This window comes from Anopheles arabiensis, chromosome 2 (assembly GCF_016920715.1).
Source record: "Anopheles arabiensis isolate DONGOLA chromosome 2, AaraD3, whole genome shotgun sequence".
Lineage (NCBI taxonomy): Eukaryota > Metazoa > Arthropoda > Insecta > Diptera > Culicidae > Anopheles > Anopheles arabiensis.
This window is the reverse complement of record NC_053517.1, coordinates 35,204,072-35,228,995: the sequence shown is the minus strand read 5'-3', so window position 1 is coordinate 35,228,995 and position 24,924 is coordinate 35,204,072. Positions and strand designations below refer to the sequence as shown.

At 47.5% G+C, this 24,924-nt stretch overlaps 1 protein-coding gene across 4 annotated transcripts; it reads right to left on the bottom strand.

The window, feature by feature from the left end:
- Window positions 1–267: 267 nt before the first annotated feature.
- Window positions 268–24,629, bottom strand: LOC120894402. Of its 4 annotated transcripts, none has more exons than XM_040296947.1 (6): window positions 24,425–24,629; window positions 12,801–13,350; window positions 6,891–7,090; window positions 6,177–6,811; window positions 5,909–6,109; window positions 268–5,835 (listed from the first exon to the last, which is right to left on the bottom strand). In XM_040296947.1, exons 2-6 carry the CDS (start codon window positions 12,937–12,939, stop codon window positions 1,596–1,598), a joined length of 5,415 nt encoding a protein of 1,804 aa, XP_040152881.1. In that variant the 5' UTR covers window positions 12,940–13,350; window positions 24,425–24,629; the 3' UTR covers window positions 268–1,595. The 4 variants fall into 4 exon arrangements, with proteins under 4 accessions (XP_040152881.1, XP_040152879.1, XP_040152880.1 ...); XM_040296945.1 differs by lacking the exon at window positions 24,425–24,629 and adding an exon at window positions 22,495–24,419; XM_040296946.1 differs by lacking the exon at window positions 24,425–24,629 and adding an exon at window positions 23,458–24,419.
- Between the last annotated feature and the right edge of the window lie 295 nt (window positions 24,630–24,924).

The following is a 24,924-nucleotide window of genomic DNA, read 5'->3' as shown; positions in this document are numbered from 1 at the left end:
GTTACGGCGTATCACGTGACTTTGCCATCGCCTGGGTAAGGGAAGCTGGATGGACGGGGAAAGAATTGCCGTGTCGTTTCGGAAAAAAGGTCAAATGATTTGGGGTGTCGGGTTATCAGGACAGTTGTTCCGGCCCAACGGCTCAATCAAACGTTTGGATGCGAAGAATTTTTCCCTTTTTTGCTTTCTTTCTTTAGTACACCGAGAGAGAGAGAGAGAGAGAGGGAGAGATGCGAGAAATGCAATAGACTCTCACACACGCACACATTTCGTCAGTTTTTCGTGTATATTTTCTCTAGTATTGGTATTCGTTCCCGTCAATGAATGTGTCGTTTCGCCTGTCTGGTTTGTTCTTCTATTCTTCCTTGAGGGGATCCACCTCCAAAGGAAGAACAATCAGACAGGCGCCAACGCAACAGCTGACTGACCTCTTCTTACATATTTGTTTGTTTGTTTGTTTGTATCAATTCATAAATGCCCGCAAAACCTGCCCTCGTTTCCTTTGCTTAGTGGAAAGGGGGGGGGGGAAGTAGAATGGGGACAATAATACATCCGTTTTGCTTATGCGTTTGCTTTCGCCTCCGGTCCGCCGGTAATATCAAATGTAACCCAATAACTATACAAGTACAATGTCGAATATATGATACAATCAACGTGCGATAAACAACCGATGTGTAGGGCAAGGATGGCGGGAGATGAGCGAACGAACGATACAGGTAACAACAATGTTGGTGATGGTGATCATGATGGTGGTGCGCACACTGTACTTATGTCCGCAAGTTTCCGGATGCCGATGCGATCGGGGGGAAAAGCGGAAAAACGGAAAACATTTCATCGCAGAAAGGGTTTGCGTTTGTTTTTTATAGTTTATCTCAATATTTTCTCCCTCTTCCTGATTTTTGCCCTCAGCGATCTGCTACTGCTAGTTTTACTGAACAAAAAGAGCAACCCTGCAACGTATCTGCCTGCAAAGCCTTATTTTCTCGTTGCAGTAGCTGTACTGGATTGGATGTAACGCTTCTGCTAATAATAACGTTCGTATGTAAGTGGATTTTCCGTTCGTCGTCTGTCGCTCATAAAACTCACCCAACGCTCTAAGTATCTCCGGTGCTACTTTTAGTGCCTTTCGTGCCCATTACACAACCGTTCATATCTAATGTAGATAGTCAGAGGGTGTAGTTACTAGAAGCATAAGCGCTCACCGCCCCACAAACACGCCACATACTTCTGATTGCAGGGGGTTTTGGTTAAGGGTGCGGTGCCGTGAGACTTGAGGCCCCGTCCACCACTACGGGGAATCTTGGGAAGCTATCCCACGAACGATAACACTTTGATTCGTTGACTCCTGCCTCTTATACAAGCGCAACGAAGACAGGTGTTATGATCTGATGACATCTGGCTAAATCTCATACTCGCTGCCTCTGAAGAATTGGGTTGTGGACTTTCCGTGCATTTTCTTTTTTCTTTTTTTGTTTCGGTTGGTTCTATACACAATGAGTTATCACAGAAATTGTGGATCAAACAGAGCGAGCGAGAGAAAGAGCGTGAGAAAGCGCGTGAGAGTGATGCTAACGATCGTCGTTGTGTTCAGTCCGCTAGTGTAGGGACTTGTTGTTCGGCGAGGCGGCCAAACTGCCCAGACTGAGCGCACCGCCACCACCGTCCTGCTTAAAGTCGAGACTGCTGTACTTGGTGGGCGATGGCGAGAGGGCACTGCTGATGGGGAAGCTGGCCGCGATCGCGGAGATCCGCTCGTAGTCGAACCGCATCAGTATGTTCTCGCAGCTCTTGATGTGCGAGTGCGCGTCGGGATCGTGGTAGGCGGTTGCGCTGCGCAGCGTGCCAGCCTGGTAGCGGCCAATCTGCACCGAGCTGGTGGGCGACAGGGCGACCGGTTGGTTCGGATGGTACGGGGGTGAGTTCTCGGCCGAGCGGGTCGTCCGCCCGGACGCTACCGGGGTGGCCGGCTTGAGCGACTCCAGGTAGGCTTTGGTAATGATCGGCGACGATGGCGACTTGTCGAACCGCGAGGGCGACGAGGGATGAGGCCCGAGGGCAAGCGTGTACCGATCGTGCGAGGTGCTCTTGAGCGTGGTCGGCCGCGCGTTCGCCGGTTCCGGGGGCAGCTTGCGGGAGGGCGACACGAGCCGGGGCGTTATCGGCGGTGAGTGGCTGTAGTACGAGGCGTACGTGTACGTTTTGGGCGATTCGCGCTCGACCGACTGATTGTCGGACGAGTAGTCGCTGCTGTGGTCTTTGCGCGCGCGATTGTTGCTGCCGGAGACGCTCTTGCCGTCCGCGTCGCGCTCCTTGTCCTTGCGCCGGCGGGGCGAGTACTCTTTGCGCTTGCGCGGCCGGCTCGGCCGATTGCAGGACGTTGGGCGGCAGGAGCGCGCCTCGTGGTGGGTGGTCGAGTAGTCGTGCACCATGACGAGCGGCGGCTCGGTACCGAGCGGGCCGGACGAGCGGCGCGTTGGGCTGAGCGGGGGCGCCGGGTGCTGCGCGTCGAACTGTTTGAGCGATTTCTCCAGATTGTCGATCGTGTCGTTGATCCGGTCGGACTGTATGTCCGACTCGTAGTCGCAGTAGTTGTCGATCGTTTTGATCGAGTTCTCGATCGACGACAGCGTCGCGAGCATGTTCGCGTTCGAGCGCTTCAGATAGTCGATCGTCTTGATCGTGGTGATGTAGTCGTCGCCCAGCTTGATCTTCCCGTCCTCGATGCCCCGGATCAGCTCGTCCGTTTTGCAGGTGCGCACCTCGTCCGGCAGCTGGATCGTGCGCAGCATCTGCTCCTGCACCTGGCGCACGATCGCCGTCTCGTCCAGGGACGAGAGGCTCTCGCTGCGGATCGATTCGCACGACCGGCTCAGCATCCGCTCGGTGCAGCCGTTTTCGGGCCGCAGCAGCTCATCGAGCTCGTGGCGGCTTTTGCGCTTTTCCGCCGTGCTCTCGGCCGCCGCCTTGAAGCGGGCCAGCTGCTCGTCCGTCTTCTTGATCAGCTCCTCCGTTTTGAGGCTGATCGTGGGGGCGGGGTCGGTGGCGCTGTGGTCGGTCGCGCTGTCCAGCTTGAAGCGCGTCGGGGATTTGCGGGCCAGTGCGAGGCGCGAAATTTGCTCCTCCGATTTCTTCAACACCTCCTCCGTTTTGCTCGACGCCACCGTGGCGGACAGTGTGGTGGTGGAGGCGGTAGTGGTGGCTAGCGGGGTGCTTTCGCCCAGCTTCATGTCTATCAGCGACAGGCGCTTCTCCAGCTTGTCTATCATCTTTTTGTCGTGGGTGCGGAAGCGCGCCAACTGTTCCTCCGTTTTCTTGATCAATTCCTCCGTTTTCGACGATACGGCCCTCGTATCGATCGCATTAAAGCTTAGGTTCAGTGGTGCCGTCGGCGAGACGGGATCTACAGGGTCCGGTTGCTTCACGACCGTCGGTAGCGGTGGTGGTGGCACAATGGCGGCCGGCGTCGACTCAACAATTGCGCCCTTGGCCGGTTCCGTCGTCACTTTCTCCTCTTCCGGCGTTATGATCTCGCGGAAGTTGTCCTTCCGCACGTAGTACGTCGGTTCGGGCGGTGCAAACCGTGCGAGCTGCTCCTCGGTACGCTGGATGAGCAGATCCGTCTTGGATTTGATGTCCTCGCCGGCGAACATCGGTACATCGGTCTCCCCCTGAGCGCTGGGAACGGTGGGCTCACACTCAAACTTTAGCCGGAAGGGCGAGAGCAGCGGTTTGTCCGGTTCCGCCCGCTCCAACAGCTCGTCCACCACGCTGTGCGTGAGCTTCAGGTCGGGCGAGTGCTCGCCGTGCTGCAAACTCGGCAGCTGCTCGATCGTGCGGATGAGCATCTCCGTCTCGTCCTCCTTGATCAGCTGATCCGTCCGCTGCTCGTCCTGGTCGCGCGTTTTGCGCACTATTCGGCCCAGGATGAGCGAGTTCTCCTTGATGATCTCCAGCATTTTGTCGCTCTTCAGTGGATTGCTGTCGATCGCTACGAGACCCTCCGAGGCGGACCGTTTCGTGATGTCCTCCGGCGGCAGATCCTCCCCCTTGATCGGGTCGTCCATGGAGAAGGATTTCTCCTTCAGGAACTTGACCCGGTTGGCCAGATAGCGCTCGATGTCTTCCGGGCTTTCGCCGGGCGCCGTTTCGTCCTGCGGCGTCGGTGTGCAGAGCGCATCGGCAATCTGGTACTTGGGCTGCTGTTTCGGCTGGGACGATTCGCGCTCGACGACCGCCGCCAGATCGACGCTGGGCGGCAGGAGCGGACTGTCGTGCTGCAGCGTGCTCTTGATCGGCAGCTCCAGCACAAAGGACGACGACATGGACGAGCGGTTCGAGACGTTGGTGAAGCTGTAGTTGTCCAGCTTGGAGGTAGCGTCGCTCCGATCCAGCACACTCTCCGCGGTGGTGACGAGCGATTCGCTCACCCGCCGCTCCTTGATTACGTGCAGGTCGAGCTTGCTGGGCCGCTCGGCCGCATTGATCCGCTCGAACAGCTCGTTCGTGACGCCCTCGTCGCTGACCTTGAACGCGGCCGGTTCGGAATCGACCCGAGCGACCTCCACCATCGGGGTGGGGCTTTTCGTCACGTCCACGGTGACGGTATTGTCGGTCGGTATGTTGGCCAGATAGTCGGAGTAGTCCATCAGCGAGGAGGGCGTCTTGAGCGGGCTGATGGTGGACATGCTGACGTACTTGGTGATGTCGGGAATGGGCGACAGTTGGCTCGTGCTCGTGATCGCCACCGAGAGCGAATGATCTTCCGGTTCGGGTTGGATCGGTCGGCTAGTAGGGGACAGCTTGTCTGGCGCAGTTCGCGGTGGCGGTTCCACCACCACGTCCGACAGAGGACTTAGCAGCTCACCCACCAGCTGTGGATCGACCTCGGACGCTCGGCTAAGCTCGGCCTCCTCGTCCTCACCGTACGACGACGGTTCCTCCTTAATGTCGGTCAGCTCGCTGTCGCTCGGCACGATCACCACCAGCCGCTCCTCGTCAGGCACTTCCCGGATGATGGACTCGGGCGTGATGCGCCGCTTCATCGGCGAAGCCTCCAGGGAGGACGCACTCAGCGGCTGATTGTCGTCGTCGCACAGGGACGTGCTGGTGCTGGACTCACCGTCCGACTCCTCGCTGTAGGAGGAGGATTCGCTGCGCCGCTTGAGCGCACCGCCGGTTCGCGCACTGGACGAACCGTCGCCCCCGCTGCTGCCCGTTTCCGACAGGTTGCTGATGGCGGAGGACGCACTCGCCGACTTCTTCAGCTTGGGCGAACTGTCCGGCTTGGAGCCTTCGTCCGGCGGCTTTTTGGTGGCCCCGTCTTTCGGGAGATCCTTCCACTTGAGACTGTTGCGGCGCTGCTTCGTCTCGTCCATATCCTTCCAGTGGAGCGTCTCGACCGGTTTCGGCGACCGGGACGGGCCGGTGGACTGTTTGCCGGACTGTTTGGAGGAGGATTTCGAGCCGGAGCGTACGGGCGGCACTGCCCCCTGGGGCGGTCCGAGCCGCTTGCCTTTGGCACTGAGCAGAGCGTTCTTGCCGACGAGCAGCTGGTTCACCTGCAGCGTCCCAGCGTTCGGCGAGGGGTTGGCCGGTTGGCGGGCGACGGCCGCCGTAAGGATGATATGTGCCTGCCGCTGCCGCTCGCGCAGCTTGTCGTACTGCTTCTTCAGCAGGGAGATGTCCAGGTTCATCTTTTCCTTGCCCTCGGCGCGGGCAAAGTTGGGCGGGATGCCGAGCGAGGCCCGCCGACCGGACCGTAAACCCCAGGCCGTTGCCGTTACCGCCAGCCGGGAGTCTTCGTCCGATTCGCCCTCGTCGTCGGAGTAGAAAATCCTGGGAAATTGGTGGATAAAGTGAGTGTTAGTAACGCCCACATCTAGGGATGTGTTGGGGAGTGCAAACTTACTTCAAGTTGGAAGTGTCCTTCAGCTGGGTAATACTGTTGAGGTGTTTATCCCGCAGCCTCTGCAGGTCAGCTATTGGTCCAATGTCCACGACCCGCTGTATCAGTGCGTTCGAGTCGACCAGACTGCCGTTGACAAGCTCGGACGAGAGGGCACCCATCTTGCAGTAGAAATCGTCCGCCGTTTTGGTGGCGAGGATTTTGCTGCAAAAGGAAAGGTTCGATTGTCAAGTAGAGCCTGGGTAGAGCCTTCAATGCACCATCACACTACCTTTCCAGTATGCCCCAGATCGCTAGGGCCGTGCGCAGCAGCACATCGCTACCCTCGATCAGTATCAGATCCCAGACGCGCAGCACCAGCGGTATCGGCAGGCAGGTGCAGAACAGCGTCAGAAACCATTGCATCGTGAACACATTGGTCAGTGGTGGCTCGAACGCTCCCTCCGGTCCCTGCAGCTTCTGGAGGTGGCGGGCCAGCTTGGGCAGCCGCGTCCCGAGCAGATCGCGAAACACGGCCATGTCCGCCTGCAGCCCACCGAGCGAACCGCAGAAGTAGCCCGCCGGCAGCAGACCCTCGATCAGCAGTATCATCACCTTGATCGAGTCCGATTCGCTCTTGTCCATCACCTGCAGGATCAGTGCGCCGAGCATGTTAAAGCCCTGGCAGTAGCCCACCTCCGGGTTGAAGCGCGAGTAGCCGAGCAGGACGCGCTTCAGCTTGCCCTGGTTGATCGTGCCGGACGGGCCGGAGCAAAGGCTCGACCCGGTCCGGTGCAGATCCTTCACGATCTGTATGCCCAGCTCCTCGTCGTCCTCGTCCGACTGCTCGCTGAGACACCTGGCCGACTCTTCCTCCCAGTTGAGCGAGCGCGTCTTTAGGTACCGGTCGGCTAGCGCCATCCAGAGCTGTTTCGGGATGGGAGGAAAATTTAAGATTAATTGATTACACGTAAGCACCGCCCAACAAGCAATGTGACCCCGTTACCTTTCGCCGAAATTCCGAGGGCATGCCGCCCGGCAGCCGGGCCACCATCTTCATCGCGTGCAGCCATTGGTTAAAGTCGGACTGCGTGTCCGGGACGCCCATCTTCTTGCTGATGTTGTAGTCGGAGCTCGAGGCCGACGGTGGGGGCGGCGGGGGAGGTGGTGGTGGTGATAAAGCATTGAATCGCATCTCTTCCGATTCTGCAAACGAAACGTTAGTGTAAAGCAGGGAGTTTGGAAAAGGAATATAGTTTCAAAAAACTTCGTTTTTAGGTGCACTAGTATCAGTTAAGGGTTATTAACTGAAGCGAATTTGAACGAATGAAACGAACGAACAGAGTAAGAAATATTAAAATGCATGCAATAAACGAACTTCTGGCTACAGGAAAAAAAACTTCTAATAAATGGACACACTTTTCCTGCAAAACAAAAAAATAACATAAATCTGAGATGTAACAGTGATATCATTACCACGAGGGCACTGAAGCTGAGAAATGAAGAATCATCACTGGAAATTGCTCGCACGAAACAACTTTCTCTTCCCGAATGAAGCTAAACTTTTTCTCCAAGATCTTTCGGCCGTAAGCTTTCTCTCTGGTCAGGAAGCTTAGCCAATCGGGCTGAATAAAAACTAACAATTTAACCACTCAACAAGCATAAGCACCTAATCGTTCACCTGTCTGACACGGCCGGTTTATCTCAGCATTACTGCGAGCCGTTAGGGAAATTAGAGTTGGGTGAAGATTACTTCTTCACCGCTGATGGAAAGTTGTGTTAGAGATGTGGTGAGAAAGTTGTTCATCACATTTTGCTGCATCGTAAGTCGCTGGAAGTCGCTGTTTACCGAGCCGCTTTAATCCGCCCCGATAATCCGTACCTACCGGATTGAGCTGTAAGCGAGTCAGCAATGATAACAACTCAAACCAAGACACACACAAACACAAAAGATGCTAACTGCACTGCAGATATTAACTAGCGCCGATAAACAATCTCTTCCCTCCCTCAATCTTTACGAAAATCCACCCAAGAAACCAGTTGGTGGATTAGCAGCTAGGTGGAGGAGAGTAAAAAAAGTCCGAAACAAGTCACACGATTGCCTCACGATGGATGATAATCGAGCTCGTTTGTCGGAAATCCGGAACGGAATCTGATGTCGGCACAATGGAGAAGGAGGCGAAAGTAAACAACCACAGGCACAGACACATTTTGCAAAGGCACGGGGACAAACCGTTTCTGGGGAAAGAAAGCAAGAAGTGGCGCCGTTTTTCGCGACTTTTGCCTCATTTCCCTTGAACCACCTGTTGTTTGGTGACTCTTGGTTGGTGGCTGACTGGTGGTCGGTTCGAACGGACGGACGGACCCGTGACTGTGTGCGGGTTGGGTGCGTTTTTATGCGCGAATGATGAGGAAATAAAATTTGCCTTCCAAGTGCAAAAACCAACGAACGCGGGGACTGTGCCCGACCAAGGAAGCAAAAGCCAACGGTGCAAATTGAGATTAATGTTGCGCCAGGGAGGGTAGCGAGGGAAAGAGAAGCTGCCCGTTGGAAGCTTCCGAGGGAAGGACAAATTCATTAGAAAGTCGTTCGAGGGCATTGCGGAATGGAAAAGCATTAAAAATAGCGCTATCATGGTTCGCCGCTTCTAAACGAGGAGAAAAGGGCCATGGCCTGTCAACGCTGGACGGCAGACAGCTTAGGGCGCGACGTGCGATTAACATGCTGTACATGCTTCCTGATGAGTTTATTTTAAAACGATGGATTACACGTTTTATTAAGCTTGCTATTTAGTTTGATTCTATTTTGGAGCGCCTCTCGAAGCTTTCGTGCACGGCTGTGGGATTAGGATGCAGTGATTGCCACCAAACGGAGGATAGGCAAAACTTCCGCTTTTGTCTTCTTCTTTCTTTTGGCACCAGTCTACCATCAACCATCCCCAAAAAACAGGGTCCTTGAATGACTAATCTCGTATTTCTCCTCGCACGCTTGCCAGGAAAATATTCATTTCCATCCGATTAAGTATTCATTTTCGGCTGCCCCGTTTTGTTGGGCGTTGGGAACCTGTCAATAATGGTGAAGGACGAAAATAGACGTCGTTTCCCCGATACTGTGGCACCGTATGCGGAGGGCCCATTTTCGGTTGTATGGTGAAAGTGTTAAAGATAACGGCAACTGACACTCTGGAAAACTTGAGAGAGAGAGGAATTGAAAGCAGAAAATATTGATACCGACGTCACCATCGTCAACCTATCAACAAAAGCTCGTGCTGATAAAGAGCTGGCCCCAGAAGAAGGCAAAGAAGCAGGGAACGTGTGTCCAACGGAAAAGCTCCCACTCACAAGACGGCAAGCAGGCGGCAAAGTGAAACGGAAGCAACTAGTTCATTTGTTGCACGTTTTGCCGCTTTTCGTAGGCTTTTGTTTTTTGAATGCCCTTGCAGCCGACGATGAGCCTTCCGTTGGCGGTGCCAAAAGGGTGCAGAGTGCGAAAAAGGGGCCAACGCAAAAGAAAATCCGTGTCTGCACGAGCCTGTGTATGAAGTGCACCAGGGGTAGGGCTACTTTTGCGCATCACCACCGCAGACACTGTCCGGTCAAGGTGGGGTGGGTGGATGCATTTTTTTTTGTGTTTGTTTGTTTCTGCTTTGTTCACAGCAGCGACCCTACCGCGCTTATCCATCTACATGTTTTCTAATTTAGTCGGCTCTCAAGTCTCATAAACAGCACAAAAGCAGCGGAAAGTAAGTATGGCTGGTGTTGATGTTGTTGTTGTAGCTTGTTTTTGCTGCTGCTGTTTGAACAGCATACAGCAGCAAACAATACACTCGCTCGTGTTGTACTTGAACTCGGAGCAGCCTACATGAACGACCGGGTGAGCTTTTTTATGGTTCGCATTGCGTGAAAAAAAGCATGCTGTTGTTTGGTTGCATGGACTTTTCCGCTTCCGTCGCTGGAAAATTGTTGGATGGTTTTGGTCGACGCACAACAAGCCCTGGTGAGTGGGGTGCGGTTTTGTGGTGGTGAGTGGTCAGTGAGTAACATTGAAGTAACGTTTCACAATTACTATTATTAGCTTTGATGTACGCTTACTTTTATATGCAGTTCGAACAGAATATTTTTTAAAATTAACGAATGGTATGTTTTAAGAATACTTTGTTAATACATTTATAGAAAATCTTTTGATAGAACTGATTTAAGCGTAAACCATTAAAAGGCAAAACGATATTCTGAAATATCAAAGTCTCAGAGATAAGAGAGTAAGCCAGCGGTCGGCAAAGTTCGGTCCGCGGGCCAAATGCGGCCTGCCGCAACATTCAATCCGGCCCGCGAAAAGATTTGACTGATTTTGAAAGATGGGAAGAAACTATTCGTATATAAATTAATGAAGATCTTTTAGTATGTCATTTTATACCACCTTACTCTTAACTAGAGTACTATGGAAAGATGGACCAATAAGTCCTCGTAACGTTTGCCAAAATTAACTTTTTTTTTTATTGTGTTCCAAAAACTAGCAGGTATAGTTTCTTTACATGTACATCATTTCAAAGGTAATTATTTAAGCTAACTTGCACAAATAAATCTAAGACTTTGCGAGCTGTCTTTTGTAAGTTACGGGGCTTTCTCGCGATTTATTGGTTGGTTCCTTTAATTTTTGGTCGCTTCCCATATTTTTTCCCATATAATCGTGTGACGAGCACAAATAATTCTGGGAACCGACCAATAAATCGTGGGAAACCCTGTATCTAGAATTTTTGCCATGGCCGACTAAAATATGCAAGTCGGCATGATTTAAGTTCTACCTTCGATTTTTATCAATTCCTGCTAAGTTTTCGCAATAAAATTGTTAGAATAGAGCTTTTGCATCATGCAGAAAAATTCTATGGGACAACTGACGCAGCTAACGGATGTTGGACCAGTTGGAGGACTAGGGTGTCATATCGAAATTCTGCCGAAATTCACCTGAAATGATCGCATTGAGTTTTGGTGTCATTTTTTACCGCTGCGAAGCCAGTGGACGCGATTGCTACTTCCTGATCTGTTTATTCATGTTTCCCAGGTACTATTTCACTGTGTGGTCGATCGCATCGATCTCCTGGCCAAGCTAACGCAGTAATGTAGCCACTTCTCCATCTGTCTTCATTTTCAGCTTCTTTTGCAACCTTAACAATGGACCTGGGCTTTCTTTCGATGCTTTGATTGCTGCCTAATAGTGCCAAGATATTGGCGACCAAAATGCCGAAACGGGCTTATACGACGTTCACAAACTTCTGCACGGAGTCCATTTTAGACACTACGGGGTGCCATTCTTTGATCGCACTCGCTTCTCAACGAGGTTGGTTCACTATTTTGGTAAGAGTTCAACTGATAGAGGTGTCAAACTTAAGCGTCTGCGTGGACGGATGGGGTAATCAACAAGCCCGCTCCTGGCCCGCGGCTATCGATCTTTTACTAAATTTGGCCCTTTGCTTTGAAAGTTTGCCGACCGCTGGAGTAAGTTATTGCATTTCATTGTAAAGACACTCATTTGATAATAGTTGCACACGTGCGTTTCGCAGATGTTGACACGCGATTCGAAGCAAAAGACGCACGAGATTCAACTGTAACGCGGGAAACAAGTGAACCCATCGCGGGAAACCCATCTAATTCCGTTAAAACAAAGCGGAGCTGGAGTTAATGCAGTTAGCCCTGCTTTCGTAATAGTTGATCGTTGGTCGTGCTTCTTTGGATATATGAAAAATGCAGACGAAACTCCTGCAAACAGTACTGATTTTGTTCGTAATTTGTAAGAATAGATTCATTGAAATGAACTATAATAAATTTAAATTGTTGATTCAATGAGGGGTAGAGGAAATGGTTTGTACTACGATACTAATATGTAAGGAATCTTATAGGACTTTTTTTAACTGTACAAAAAGCTCTATAAATATTCTAAGCTTAGAAAAAAGTGTTGCATATTACAGAATTACGTGATTTAGCAACAGGTATTTCATCCTGTTGGGCAATCAGAAATTCTGTACATATGATGTGTATAGCAAAGGAAGCGTTTTGTTGAAATAAACGAAATTTAATTATAAAGGGGTAAAATATACAGTATGAATAGAAATTAGGTAAAAACTATGAACTCGAACAAAGCTAAATAAGCTATCAGGCAAACCTTACTTTACCGGGAGTCTACGTCAATCGGGATAACCATATGATGTGTCTATTTCTATTATCATAACAATTTATTATTCACTCCAAAATCACAATGTCTAACACGCTTAACCATAATGCTGTCCATGACAAACTATTTAGCGGAACAATTAATGCTACCAAGCGTGTTAACGCGTGAAAGCTGTGTAACCGGTGTATCTATGTGGAAGCCCTTTGTCACACATGTCACACACCCGACGGCACCGATTAGAATAAATTAATTTAGCACGATCGCTCCCAATTGCTCGCACCCGGTGGTGAAATTTATGCATCGTACCAATTCACGATCGATTATGGGAAGTGATAAAAATGCGATTCGACTAAAAAAAAAAACAAATAAAATATAAGCAAAAAAACGTACATGCTCGCTCTCTCTCAAACAATGTAACCGTTCAAACCGCTTATGAATCAATGAACACGACTTCCGCCCTTCGGCGTGTCCTTCGGCGGTTCCGGCATGCCGCTCCATTCAACAACAAAAAAACTAAACTCATGCAATAACACCACCCCCAGAAGCGCCCGGGTATGTGGATGAAGAAGGCAAGCAGAACCGGGAAGCACTAAAGTAGTAACAAGCAAACCGGAGTGTGTGTGTGTGCGAAGGGGCCAACGGTGAAGGGCGCAGCCTTCGGACACCAGAGCGAATGTGTGGGGAGTCCAGCACACACCCAAACACGGTGGGTGGACAGCGTTTGGGGCCTCTGTATCGTTCGGAATGTACCTTGATAGCAGCTGACGATCGGGCCAGTGCTGGCGGCGGTCGGGGTAGTTGTCGCCGGAGCCGCACTGCTGCCGACCGCTGAGGAAGCCCCCGTACCGCCGACGGTAAGGTTCTTAATCGAGCTGAAGAGAAAACTCATGTCAAGAGGCTAGCCCGAACCGGGCTGGGGCAAGCTGCGGCGGAAGACCTCGGTACGGGGCGCGTGGCACTCGGTGGCACTGGCGGTACGGGTGGTCGCTGACGGTGACGGTGCGGCTCCGTTCGGCTGTTGCGTGGGTATGGCAATTGGTCCTTAGCTGCGGAGCACCATCATAAATCATGGCGCTCGTAAATTCCATGCTACACCATCGGGCGGCAGGGAGCGGTGGAATTTGCACTACACTCTCAGTACACACACGGGAGACACAGCACAAACGCACGTAGCACGCACAATCGTCTAGGCTCAGTCCTTGATTTTGTGGCTGGTCGTGCTGATGACGACGACCACGACGACGACGACGACGCTCTCCGCTGCTAGGCCACTAGAAATTTGACCGAACGTGCCCGGTAGCTAAGGTTGGTATTAAAAGCAAAGTGGTTAATGAACGACGGTCAGTCAAGACGCCGGAGCTGCCTATCTTTCGGCCAAGTGACGCTTTATCAGGAGCAAAGTTTGGAGCTTGCACGGAGACCGGCACAGGCAGGATCGATTCCTGTCGTCGTAAAAAACTCATCAAGCATAAATGCAAGCAGCAGGAGGAACTCCATCCTGCCGGATGGGACGAAGATGATGACGATGATGATCATGACGATGAGCTGGATGACGATCGAACGCTTGACTGTGATGGGTTTGATATGGAGTTACGGCTATGGGATTGATATGTGTGGATTCGGTGAAGCGGTAATTTAATTTTCGTTTATGATCCATCGATTGACGCAATACCGAGTGCGTTCGAGCTAGGAGCCTCCCTCGTTTCACCGGAAAAAACTGGATTGTAATGTACGTTTATAAATGGATTACAGAAAACCATATACATTCCGAGATTGAGAAAATTTTAATCATGCTCCTTTTAGTGCGCAAGTGGTAAGCGTGCGAATAATATTGTTTTTGGATGATATCTCACAAAACACCCATCAACATATAAATATGCTTAGTTCCCAACCGAGTTTGGTATTTGTTCGTCGCAGACCAAGGCATTAAAATCTAATCATGAACACATCGTAAAAATTTGCGAGGAGTAAAATGTACGATAATTATGATATCTGTTTTGTTTCTAATTTGGTGTAAATAGTTGAGGAATTGAACATTCTTTTTGCTGGTAAATATAACATTATATTGCGATAAAATGTTGTGCAATCTAATAAAAAAAAGCTGGATTTAGATATCTGCCTGAAATAAGTAACTCATGCTAGCTATTCCACCAGCTACGAAAAACCTTGTTGAGGAACTTCATTAAAGTGCCACATCACTTAGAAATTATTAGTATTAGATGATTTATAACTCCAGCACATTCTTCCATTTAGAAAACCAACAGACAGCTGACGGTTACTGGTTAATTTGATTTTCATACAATAATACAGATATTGTCTCAGCTTGGAGCAGGAAGATTCCTAAATGATATAGTTAATTAGGAAACTATCGATTATGTTTTAAAGATGTAGTCATTTCAGAATCTCAGATTTGGTATCTTGTCCTTGTGTGGTACTTGATCATCAAATGGGCTTTAAGATGTTATTGGTTTTAATTTGTTCGTTGAAAGAATTTAGTTAAAAAAAACAAGCTGAAATATTATCCAGAAACTGTAAAACGAAGATGGACGTTTAAAGGTATGATATAAAGCCCTCTCTCTGTCTCCCTTATTACTCTTTCTCGTTCACAGTAGCTCACTCGTCTGCATTAAAAATAATCAAAATTGGTTATTCTCAGAAGGACCGTTCCACACGGTCCCACCACATAGCGAACTAAAACCTTTCAGCGAGAGATTTTTGTTAGCTTAAAACATTAAGCAGCGGGTGGCTTTTGACCCAACGAAGGTTGAAATTGTGGGACAACTTCAAAAGGCGTCCTACAACACTCGTGCGAAACCTATACGCTAATGAATACCTTGTTAGTATGGGCGTTGATGATGTCAAAATCACTTGGAGGCTGTTTTACTCGGTCCAGTACAATACACTGGGTGCGAGTGGTTGGTTTATCTCGTTTGCGCAAGGTTTCAATGTACAAGAAAGTCTCAAAACAATGCTTGTAGGGTTGTCCATGAATCTAGGTTTGTCTTTTCGATGGTGGGATGGTATGGTGTGGGTCTTGCAAAGCATCCCAAACCGGGATAGCATACCGGAATGGTTGTCATACTTCAGGGCTAACCTGTCTTGCCTAATCCAACTTCTTGGAACAAAACACTTAAAGTCAAATTAAAGTAAAATAAACACTAGAATCATTGAAATTACAATTTAACTTAATGATCTAAATATTCAGTAGCGTTCAATTGAAAACGCATTGCTTATCTCATGACTGTACAATCAATTCAAGCATCTATTACGGTGCAAAGACGCCTTTTTCCCAAGTCTTTGTCCTTTTTCCGTCGAAAGTATGATAGAAACACATGCGCACCATCCATCACAAAAGACTCCGTGGCCTTTGCATACACGATCAAAGCAAACAAGCGAAGGTTACTTTCACCTTTTCACAATATTACGTTTCACAAATCATGCCCCCCGCTCTCCCCTCTTCCTCATTGTACTCCCTTTCCATCAGTGGACTTTGTTAGCCAGCTTGCCAGTTCTAGTGCTTCCTTCATCATATCATCTTCGTCCACGTGCTGTGCCATTGTAAAATTTCAACTTATTCCACCACAAAAACGGAAACACACACAAAAAAACAACAGCTTGGAAGCGGATCGTTTGCTTATTATTTGAGTTGGGTGGTGTTTGGATTTGTGTTGCTGTTTTTTTCTCCGTATATTGTTAGACGTCACCGAACCTAAAACCACAATGCAGTGGCATCAGGTAGACTCCACTCGTTGCCCGTTTCCCTTGCACTCCTGCTGACAAGGCGTGCCATTTACATGCCAACGACCGAAAGATGATGAACCGCAACAACAACGACGACGTATGTTGGCCAGTTGGTATTACCACCGGTCTGCAAAAGACATCCTTTCCGGTGGTGGTTACTGTGTAGGCTGGTTCGCTGTAGTGTAGTTAGGTCGTTATTTTCCTTATCATAGTTACGCCATCCGGTGCGCGTCGCATTTACGCCCACTTCGCCGTTGGACGCTCGAGTCGGGGCGACGACGCGAAGGGCAATTTTGATCATGATGGAAAACATAATTTCTCTCCCAGGACCCATTCCGTGCCGGCTAGGCAAGGTTTGGCTGGAACTTCATTTCTTTCTCTGCAATCGAACCACAGACAAACATTTCTCCTCTGATACGAGACGAGAGACACGAGCTAGCGCCTCCATTTCCTACGCATCCGTACTTTCGATGTAAAATTCCAAAACCCACACGATTGATGACGTTGTAGCGACTCGCTTGCCATGCTCATGCTCAACCATATGCTCTGGTTTGGTCCGTTATTTGCTTCCTACTGCAGGTGGCGTGTACATGCCCGCCTAACAATCTGTTAATGGCAACTAGGGCGGGGATAAGCTCAGCTTTCGTTGGAAAACAACAGCAAAAAATGCGAAGAAAATCACACATTCGTTTGTAAGTGAGGTAAAAACACAACACGATAAGAGGTGGGAGTACAAATCGCACGAAGATGGTAGGAAAATGGCTGACTGCTGGAACACAATGCTTTTTAAAGGATGCTTTGAAAGGGCATTCGGCTTTCAATTGATTCGTCAAATACACTTGCGTGTGTCAAAAACATTGATTTGATGCCCTGGCTACGGGCCCAAACATGGGCATAATTAGTAGATGTGTGTGTGTGTTGGCTGAGATTTTTGGGTTTAAAGAACTGTGCATTAATTTCCTTTTGTTGCGCTTATAATAAATTTCAATACCATGAGCCGGTTTGTTCATATAACGGAAGGGAACGCCTTCCGTGAAAGATTCAAAATTTTCTTCAGTTGTTTGTTTTACAATATGATGACTGATTGTATGGGATTTGTTTAAAAATGGTGTTTATAAAACTTTTAGTACAAATATATTGTGCATAAAACGATACGTAAAAGTGCGAATGCAGAATTCTGATATATTAATCAAATAAGGTATGAAATGACTTCACAAAGACTAGAAAAAAGGATACACCTTCTTGAGAAACTGTATATAAAATTCTAATGAAGTTTATTTAGGTCAACTCACGAATTAATTTAAATTAAATTTGGCTGCCGATTAGTTAATGATTTATTAGATAAATTTATTTTTTTGTACAATAAAAAGCCGATGTATTGGAAACTGGAGGTATGGAATGGCAAATTCCTCAGATATCTTGCAAATATTTGCCTCAGAATCAGTTGGAGAGCGGGAAACAGATCAATAAACTGCCAACCGTAGAACAAGCTATCGGATGCTAGCAAATTTCCAGAGTTGAAATGAAGACGCTCGGTCAATTGCTCTCGCACAAATAATACAAATAACGTCCGTTTTTATTGCGTTTTTATACAATTGCGATGAATACAAAAAGAGAATATTTCAAATCAAGTAATGCGACAATTTATTGAATTGTTATAGTTTAATTGTTCAAGTGTTATACTATTGAGATAATTCTTAGCAAATGTGTAAGCCATAAGATGTAAGATGTCTAATTGAACCATCTAATAAAAAGAATACTTCTATTTTTAATGTCCTTTCAATTTTCTAAGCGCTGCTCATAATGATCTCAGCCGTATCACATCAAACACGTCACCAATTGAACGTCGATAATCCGGTGTCATTTTACCAGTTTTTGTTGAATTTCCTCCACTCTCTCTGTGCGCTAATGCGCTACCTCGCGTGCCGATGTGGATCAATAGTGTGCTTTCGATTAACGAAGGTTTTTTCCCCTAATCAGATTGCGATTGTTGAACCAGTGCATGCGAACCATTAGACGCACCAGGGGGTCAAACAAAAACTCTGAGCATAGATATCGGAGGGAAGATAGAATACAAAATTAATGTGCTTGGAAGTTTATCGCGCATGTTGTTTATATTACCCGTCCTCCCCGTGGCTGATAGGCTGAAAGAAATCAACAACATTAAGGGAGAAAGGAAAGGTCAGACCGGGTCAGGTCGGGTGAAGTATTTTCATGTGGATGAATATTTAACGTGTGGAAAGGTCACGTTCGTGAGAGTAAGTAAGTCCGTGCTTGAGAGCTGCCGGGTTTAACGTAACATTTCCCCGCTGACGCGCGCCGGTCGGGGCGGAAAATCAACAGCTTCATCCAAGTGGAAAGGTGGCGAAACACGTGGGCGGTTAAACTGTCGTTCCATTACGCGTTGATCGGAAAATGAGTCCAACCGAAGAAGAAGCAGAAGAAGACAAAAAGGAAAGGCAGACGGTAATTAAACATCCTCTGAGGCGACAGCCGCATCGAGCGAACGTTTTTATCGAGAATTGCGTTGCTCAGCCGGTACGTTTGTCAGGTATAGCATAGCATACCGTTTCGAGGTAAGCTTCTGGCCGGTAGAGACGCGCGAGCAATGTGAGTCTATGTTAATGTCAATACCACAGCACAAGGTGTAACAGCACTTAGAAAAATAATCCCCGAGCAGAGACGGTACAACAGAAAACACAACCCATTAGCAATAGCCTACGCTTTCTATTCCATGCATTTCAGTGCCTCGCTACCGAGCAAGGCAATTCGTGCCCGTGTTTTGATTTTCCGGTTCCGGGTAGATACGAATTCTATTTCGGTGCGAGATCACACACACACACACACACTGTGTACTCTCGCGATCTGTAATCGATGCGGTGAATTCAATTAAAAACGATACCACACTCATACAGGTGCAAACCGGAGGCAGTACGGTGATTGCGTCTGTGCGGCAATCCGTTGCACAGGTCGGTGTAGTCTGTGGGGGGCACATTCAGCGGAAGCGAAAGGGAGCTGAGGATCGTGGTGCCACGGGTGCCAAATGGAAACTAGGGCGAATGATAGCAGAAAGGATATTGGCACTGGAAATTAGAATTCAATGAAAGTGGTGACTGCAGCAATGTGCAATCGTGTACCTGTATTGGCGGGCGTGTTGGAAAGTTGTACGGAATCGGCCCTTTCAATCAGTTACGGTTGAATTTGTTTGTATGTTTTGTGTGGAGAAAATTTTACGGATCGAGTTCGTAGAAATGGAACTGTTATTAAATTAATTGTCTGTATAATACCAATCGACTAATGAAACCCTTTTCGATGAAACGGGGTTTAAAGTATTATAAAAGCGACAACGTTAAAACCAACAAAAGATGAAATTCGTTTTCAATCGTCTGTAGGAACTAAGCATTCGGAAAGCCTCAGAGAAGATCAATGCTTAAGTATGCTATTTAGTAAAGAGTTCAAGCCAAAAAACAACTCCAATGTGGAAATAACCTTAGTTAAAAATTGAACTTTACATCCAAGGATGATGCTGCTTATTCAGATGAGTTGTCGATACGGGATACACATAGATTTTCGTTAATGGGTTATCCTTACTTTTTCTCACAAACGTTTATTTACCGGATCAATTTCAATGTATGGAGTGTAGTATTTGGGATGAATAATTCGTGTAATAATCGGGCACTAGTTCTATTTAGCGTAACGTCCTACACAGACATGCCGTCCTATGCCTTTCGAGACTTGTTCGTTCGAACCCAGTCGGATTGCTACGTCAGTCTTTGCTGCATTCGGACGGTAGTCCGGTAGTCTCATATACCCTATACTGCCCCTATATTACTCCTATCCCCGACACTATACCCTGTTAAACGTGGTTAATTGTTTTCAACAACTGACCGCCTCATTTTAATTTTTGCTGCTCGGGCTACATGATATGCATTAAATATCGATTTTTTCCAGCAGTTATTTAGTTTAGTTTTCTCACTCAATTATTACGCACTGTGTAAAAATTACGCACACACTGTGTAAAAATTACGCACACACTGTGCAAAATGTGATTTTAAAAATCATTTAAACTGTAAATTTTGACTGAAATATAGAAAACATAGTTAGGCTCTCCGCACTTATTGTAAATAAATGCCTATTTTAATCAACTGTTCAATGATTAGATCAAATAAAGTGCTTCGATCCTATTTCATTGTACCCCCCATGGAACTTTATTGAATCTGCTAAAAAAAATTGTTTATCATTATCGTTTGGCGGTAGATGAAAGTTTTCAATTTGTTTTGATTAAATAAAGATAGATTTAAGATAGTTTCTATCTTACATCTAACTCCCTTATAACGTTGCAAGTGATCCAACCTTGAGTGCTAAAATATCTAAAATATGTCTTAAAATATACAATAGCTTCGTTGATTTTTTTGGGTATCGTATTGTCTAACATGGACGTACTGATCTAATGAAAAAAAAAGCCCAAGAATCCATCAATTATATGAGTGGAACGTTAAAAGATCATTCGCAATAATGTATTCATAGGATTACTCCTAATATTAACTCTGAATCACGAATAACTTCTCAATCAGTTCTGAAATAGTTAGTGTGCTTTTTCAAAGCCTGTTATCTACTTTATCACTTTCAGCATGTATCTTCTATTAGCACTCAATATCTAACATGATCCTGTCGGTTCATCAAAAGTGTGATGCGCAACACGCTTCATACGAATTCAATGTACCTATCGTACCAGTACATCATTCCCATGTACCACAGGAAGTACGATATGAACCCCGAACAGCTCGAAAAAGCTGGGCCAAAGCTGGGATCCTGACCTGGAGCGGGGTATAGTGCACCAGAGACACGTTCTCAATTTTCCACCGATGGCAAAACATTCTATCACTGCCGGTCAATAAAGCGAAGGTGCCACGCTTTACCAGCCGATCGGAAAGTCAGGCACAGGTCAGACAAGGGTCAGCAAACATTATAATAGAATGAGAAAGAGAGAGTAAGAGAGAGAAAGAAAAAAAAAAAAAAAACACTAACCACCCGTCACCCGTAGGCCACGGCACACAAAACCACTGCAACGGGCAGCTGCAGTTGGCACGTTTGGTTTTTATCGCTCGGTGTGCGCTTTGACGCTTCCGTTTTGGAAAGCGGACTGCGGTGGAGAGGGAAATAATTGCAACTAGCGGGACGAGAGTTTGTTCCGCGTACCGTCGCCCGACCCCGTGGTGGACAATCCGGTGAATCATCTGGGTCATCGTTTCGAGCGCCAATGGTAGACAATGAGGCAGACACACGGTATGCCATGTTGTCTAGGCTGCTGCTGCTGCTGCTGCTGGCGGATACGAAGCCTGTTTCGCCGTTCCGGGGTAGAGAGTATCGATTTTTTCTCCCTAGCGATGCCGCATTCTAGGCTCTCCGTCTCGAGGATTTTGGCTTTTCCGAGTGGTGGTGATCTCTCAAGATGCGGCAGAACAGACCCGAGCTAGCAGGGTGTATGTTCAGCTGCTGGTAGATCGGGAAAACCCGGGAAGGGGGTTCATTTTTCGCAGTCGTTTACAGGAAAGATAACTGCCAACGGGCAAGCAATTTACTCAAGCCTCAAGGACAGCCCAACGGAGGCTTGGCTTGCAACGAATTGTGTGGTATCACCGGGTTGGAAAAGTGAGCAACTGTTATTAATTGTGTGGTGCTGCACGATTACTCCTTTAATTTAACGCCATCGTTACGTGCTTGATAAGAAAGGCACAGGTGGATCAAACGCTTTTCCCCGAAACATGGATAGTAATGAGCTGTTGAAGGTGCTCAGAGAGATTGTGTTACAATCTTTGCTATGTAACAGTACACCCAATTTACGAACGTAGAAGATACCTATTAGGGGGACGCACAAATCCTGGTTCCGAAACCAGGAAGAGATGAGGTAACAAAATTCACGTGTAACAAAATAACATATGGGGTTTCAACCCAATCATCTTGATGCATAAGAGGGTTTTTTAATTCTCCTATTAATATTAATTATAAAGTCTCAAATAAATATCATTCATATTCATATTTAAGTTTGTTTTGGATAATCAATATTTTCAGTTTCACTCTACCACCAAACAATGAATACATTGGGTCCATATGAAAACGTGTTTGATCAAATATGGTTATAGATTAATAATAATGATCTTAATTTTTTATCATTTTAATATTATTTTTTTCTAACAAAGCTTCTTCAGAAGTAAGAAAACATACAAACATTGACTTGAGGGTAATAATAATAATAATACAACCGAGTATGACCGGTATAAGGCACAATAGCAAGGGGAAGAGAATTATACCAATTGTTAGCACAATAAGTAGGCTTACAAAACAAAACAAAAATAATAATAAACAAATAAATAAATAAATAATTAATAATACTGATTACAATTTGATGCATCAAATAATAAAGGTTTTTTTTCAATTCCACCAACAGTCACACTAGTAAACAGCGATAACGTTACCGCATTTACCCAAAGCCCTTGAAACACAGATAGGGAAACCATAAATAGTACCGATTGTACCGAAAAAATACCCTACAATCGCTGGCATCGTAGGCTCGAGCGGACCAAATGAACGAAACATGAGTTGGCAAACGAATCGAAATGTGTGTGCATGAGTGAAAATGTGCGGTGGGTAGTAAAGTACGTGCGTCTGTGCGAATGAGTACAATCCAAAAAAATACTACTACCATTCATAATCGTTGCCCGTGTGTCCGATTTCGCCCACGTTTACGTATTAACTGCGACGTTTTCAGCTGCCCGTGTCCAGGAGTTCGGCAATTCGCAGGGACAATGGTGCGACCCAAAAGCGACCACCAAAAATTCGATAGAGGCGGACCGGAGGCGTGAGAGCGATTTATCACCCTGACAAACGACGCAGATGACGAAGGGCTGATGATGATGATGAGTGTTGATGATGAACTTATTTCTGGATGAAGATGAATGCTCGCTGCACGCGACGCGACTGTGCAACAAATCCGGAAACCTCGTACTTTCGCTCTTTGCCGCTCACGACGGAAGCGGACTTGGAACGCGCACAACACTTCTAAGATGGTGACGGTGGTGTGTGGTTAGCGCACGGTAACATCATAACTGCAAAGCAGAACGGCACCTTATCCTGCTGGCAGGATGCTGCATAACGCTCACCACGCTGTTTCGTTGCACAGGAAACACACTCTCCAAGCACACCGCACGCTTTTGCATCGACATCCGATTGCCAGTGCGTTCATCGTGGAATCAAAGCAAGCGGAGGAGGCTCCATTTGCTTCCTTCCTTCATTGTCGCTCCTTCTCGCTCACACTCGCACAAACTTTAACTTACAATTGTGCACCACCGCCTCCACTTTTGTATTACTTCCGCTGCACTCAAAAGCAAAAACACAAAGCAAAAGAGTGCCACAAAAAAGCCACACTGCACACTGGACTGGACGGAGATGTGTGTCGTCGCTTTTCCTTAACGTTTTTCACTGCGATGTCAACCCATCTTGCGGTATGATTCACTGCTCACTTACATCGGCTCACTGGTACCACTGCACTGTACGGCTCCTCTGTGTTGGTTGTGTTCTCCTCCCCCCACTCATCACTGTGGCGAATGGGCCATTCGCAACAAAGGCGATTTGGATTCGATTTTAAGCTACAAACTGCTCTACTTACAGCACCACAGAAGCACACAGGAGCGCAGCGTTCACAATTACGTACACACAAGTTCTAATTAGCAACAAACAGTAAGTATTCCTCAGCAGCAAGCTGCACCAACACGCACGGCTCAGGCAGTGGAAAGCGTTTCGATCAACTTCGAAATAATTTTGACAACACACCGCCGTCTAAGAATGTTTTCGTGTTTTCTCACCCTCGTTTCTCTTGAACGGTGGCAAAGAGAGAGACACACACAGTCGAGAGAGAGACACCGCAAAAGAGCGAAAGTGTTCTGTTTATCACTAACACACGCGCAAACACACACACAAACACAGGAGGCTCTGATGTTCTGTATCTTGATAGGTAGCGTACTTCGACGCGATGGCTGGAAAGTGACCACGTTGCCTGCCGATGGAGACGCCCCGTCGTTGGTTTGTGGTGGAGTTTTCTCGGCGAGGCACCACTCAAGCCCACCCATGCGGAGTGGGACCCTCTCCAAGCTCGGCTTCCTCACGGGAAGTTTTAAAGGATTAGAGAGGTTTCTTTTTCCCTTCCTTCTCTTGCCTTCAAAGGAACTCGATAGTGCTGCTGGAGGTTTCCCATTCGTTCTTCCCAAAGAATTTTGTACAATTCATTGGAAGTAACTGTGTTTGGCAGTTTGATTACGACTGCACGCCACCTCACGGTATCTGCAATCTGCGGCGCGTACGATCGATAAACCTTCTTCTCGCTGTTAAATTAAGGCTCCACTTGAACACTTCCCGATGAGGGGACTACACTAATTGTTAGTAAGTAAGAACACACAGCTTTAGCGCTTTATTTCACTCTCAATTCCACCTGCTCCGAATGACGCTGCAGGAAAACTCACGATATGTGTTTGTGTGTGCGTGTGTGCACTAGTTATGTATAATTGAACGAATTGTTTCCCTTTTTCTTCCAGCTTTACAAGCACACAAAGAGGGGTTGCCGCCGTGTCGCACTCCACCTGTAACGTTTAGAGCACTTCGATCTGCTTCGATGTGATTACGTGCTGCCTTCCCAATTCCTTCAGAAACGGGAACTCCTTTTGCTGTCCGTAAGCGGGGAGGGGGAGGCGAGATATGGTCAGCGAACGACCACCGTTTTTTTTTTGGCCTAAGCTCCGCTACGCTCGATGCATCTGCGCGACCAACAAAAACGACACTGACTGGGAATGCTGGCTTTAAGGTGAGGTCGTGAAAATTCGTTTGCCCTTTTGCCGAGTGTGTGTGCGTGTGTTGCTTTTTTTCTCACGCACCATGAGGGACGACGATGTTCTCACTGACAGCACTGCGAGCCCGTACATAGAACCAATGCTTTGCATGCTGCTCGCTATCATATGGTACCCGTTCGGGTCGGTTGACGTTGCTCAGGAGAGTGGTTCGGCATTTTCACCATCGCTTTCGGAATGCATGTGGTAGGCTCATGCGCACTTCTGCCACTGGTGGGAATGTAATGTTTGTATGG

Bases quoted from the DNA above. Each gene is read 5' to 3' on its own strand.
- LOC120894402 (XM_040296947.1), bottom strand. From the start codon at position 12,939: ATGAGTTTTCTCTTCAGCTCGATTAAGAACCTTACCGTCGGCGGTACG. The intron at 7,091-12,800 runs GTACATTCCGAA...TTTCGTTTGCAG, and splicing joins GATCGTCAGCTGCTATCAAG to AATCGGAAGAGATGCGATTC. The intron at 5,836-5,908 runs GTAAGTTTGCAC...CCAATTTCCCAG, and splicing joins AAGGACACTTCCAACTTGAA to GATTTTCTACTCCGACGACG.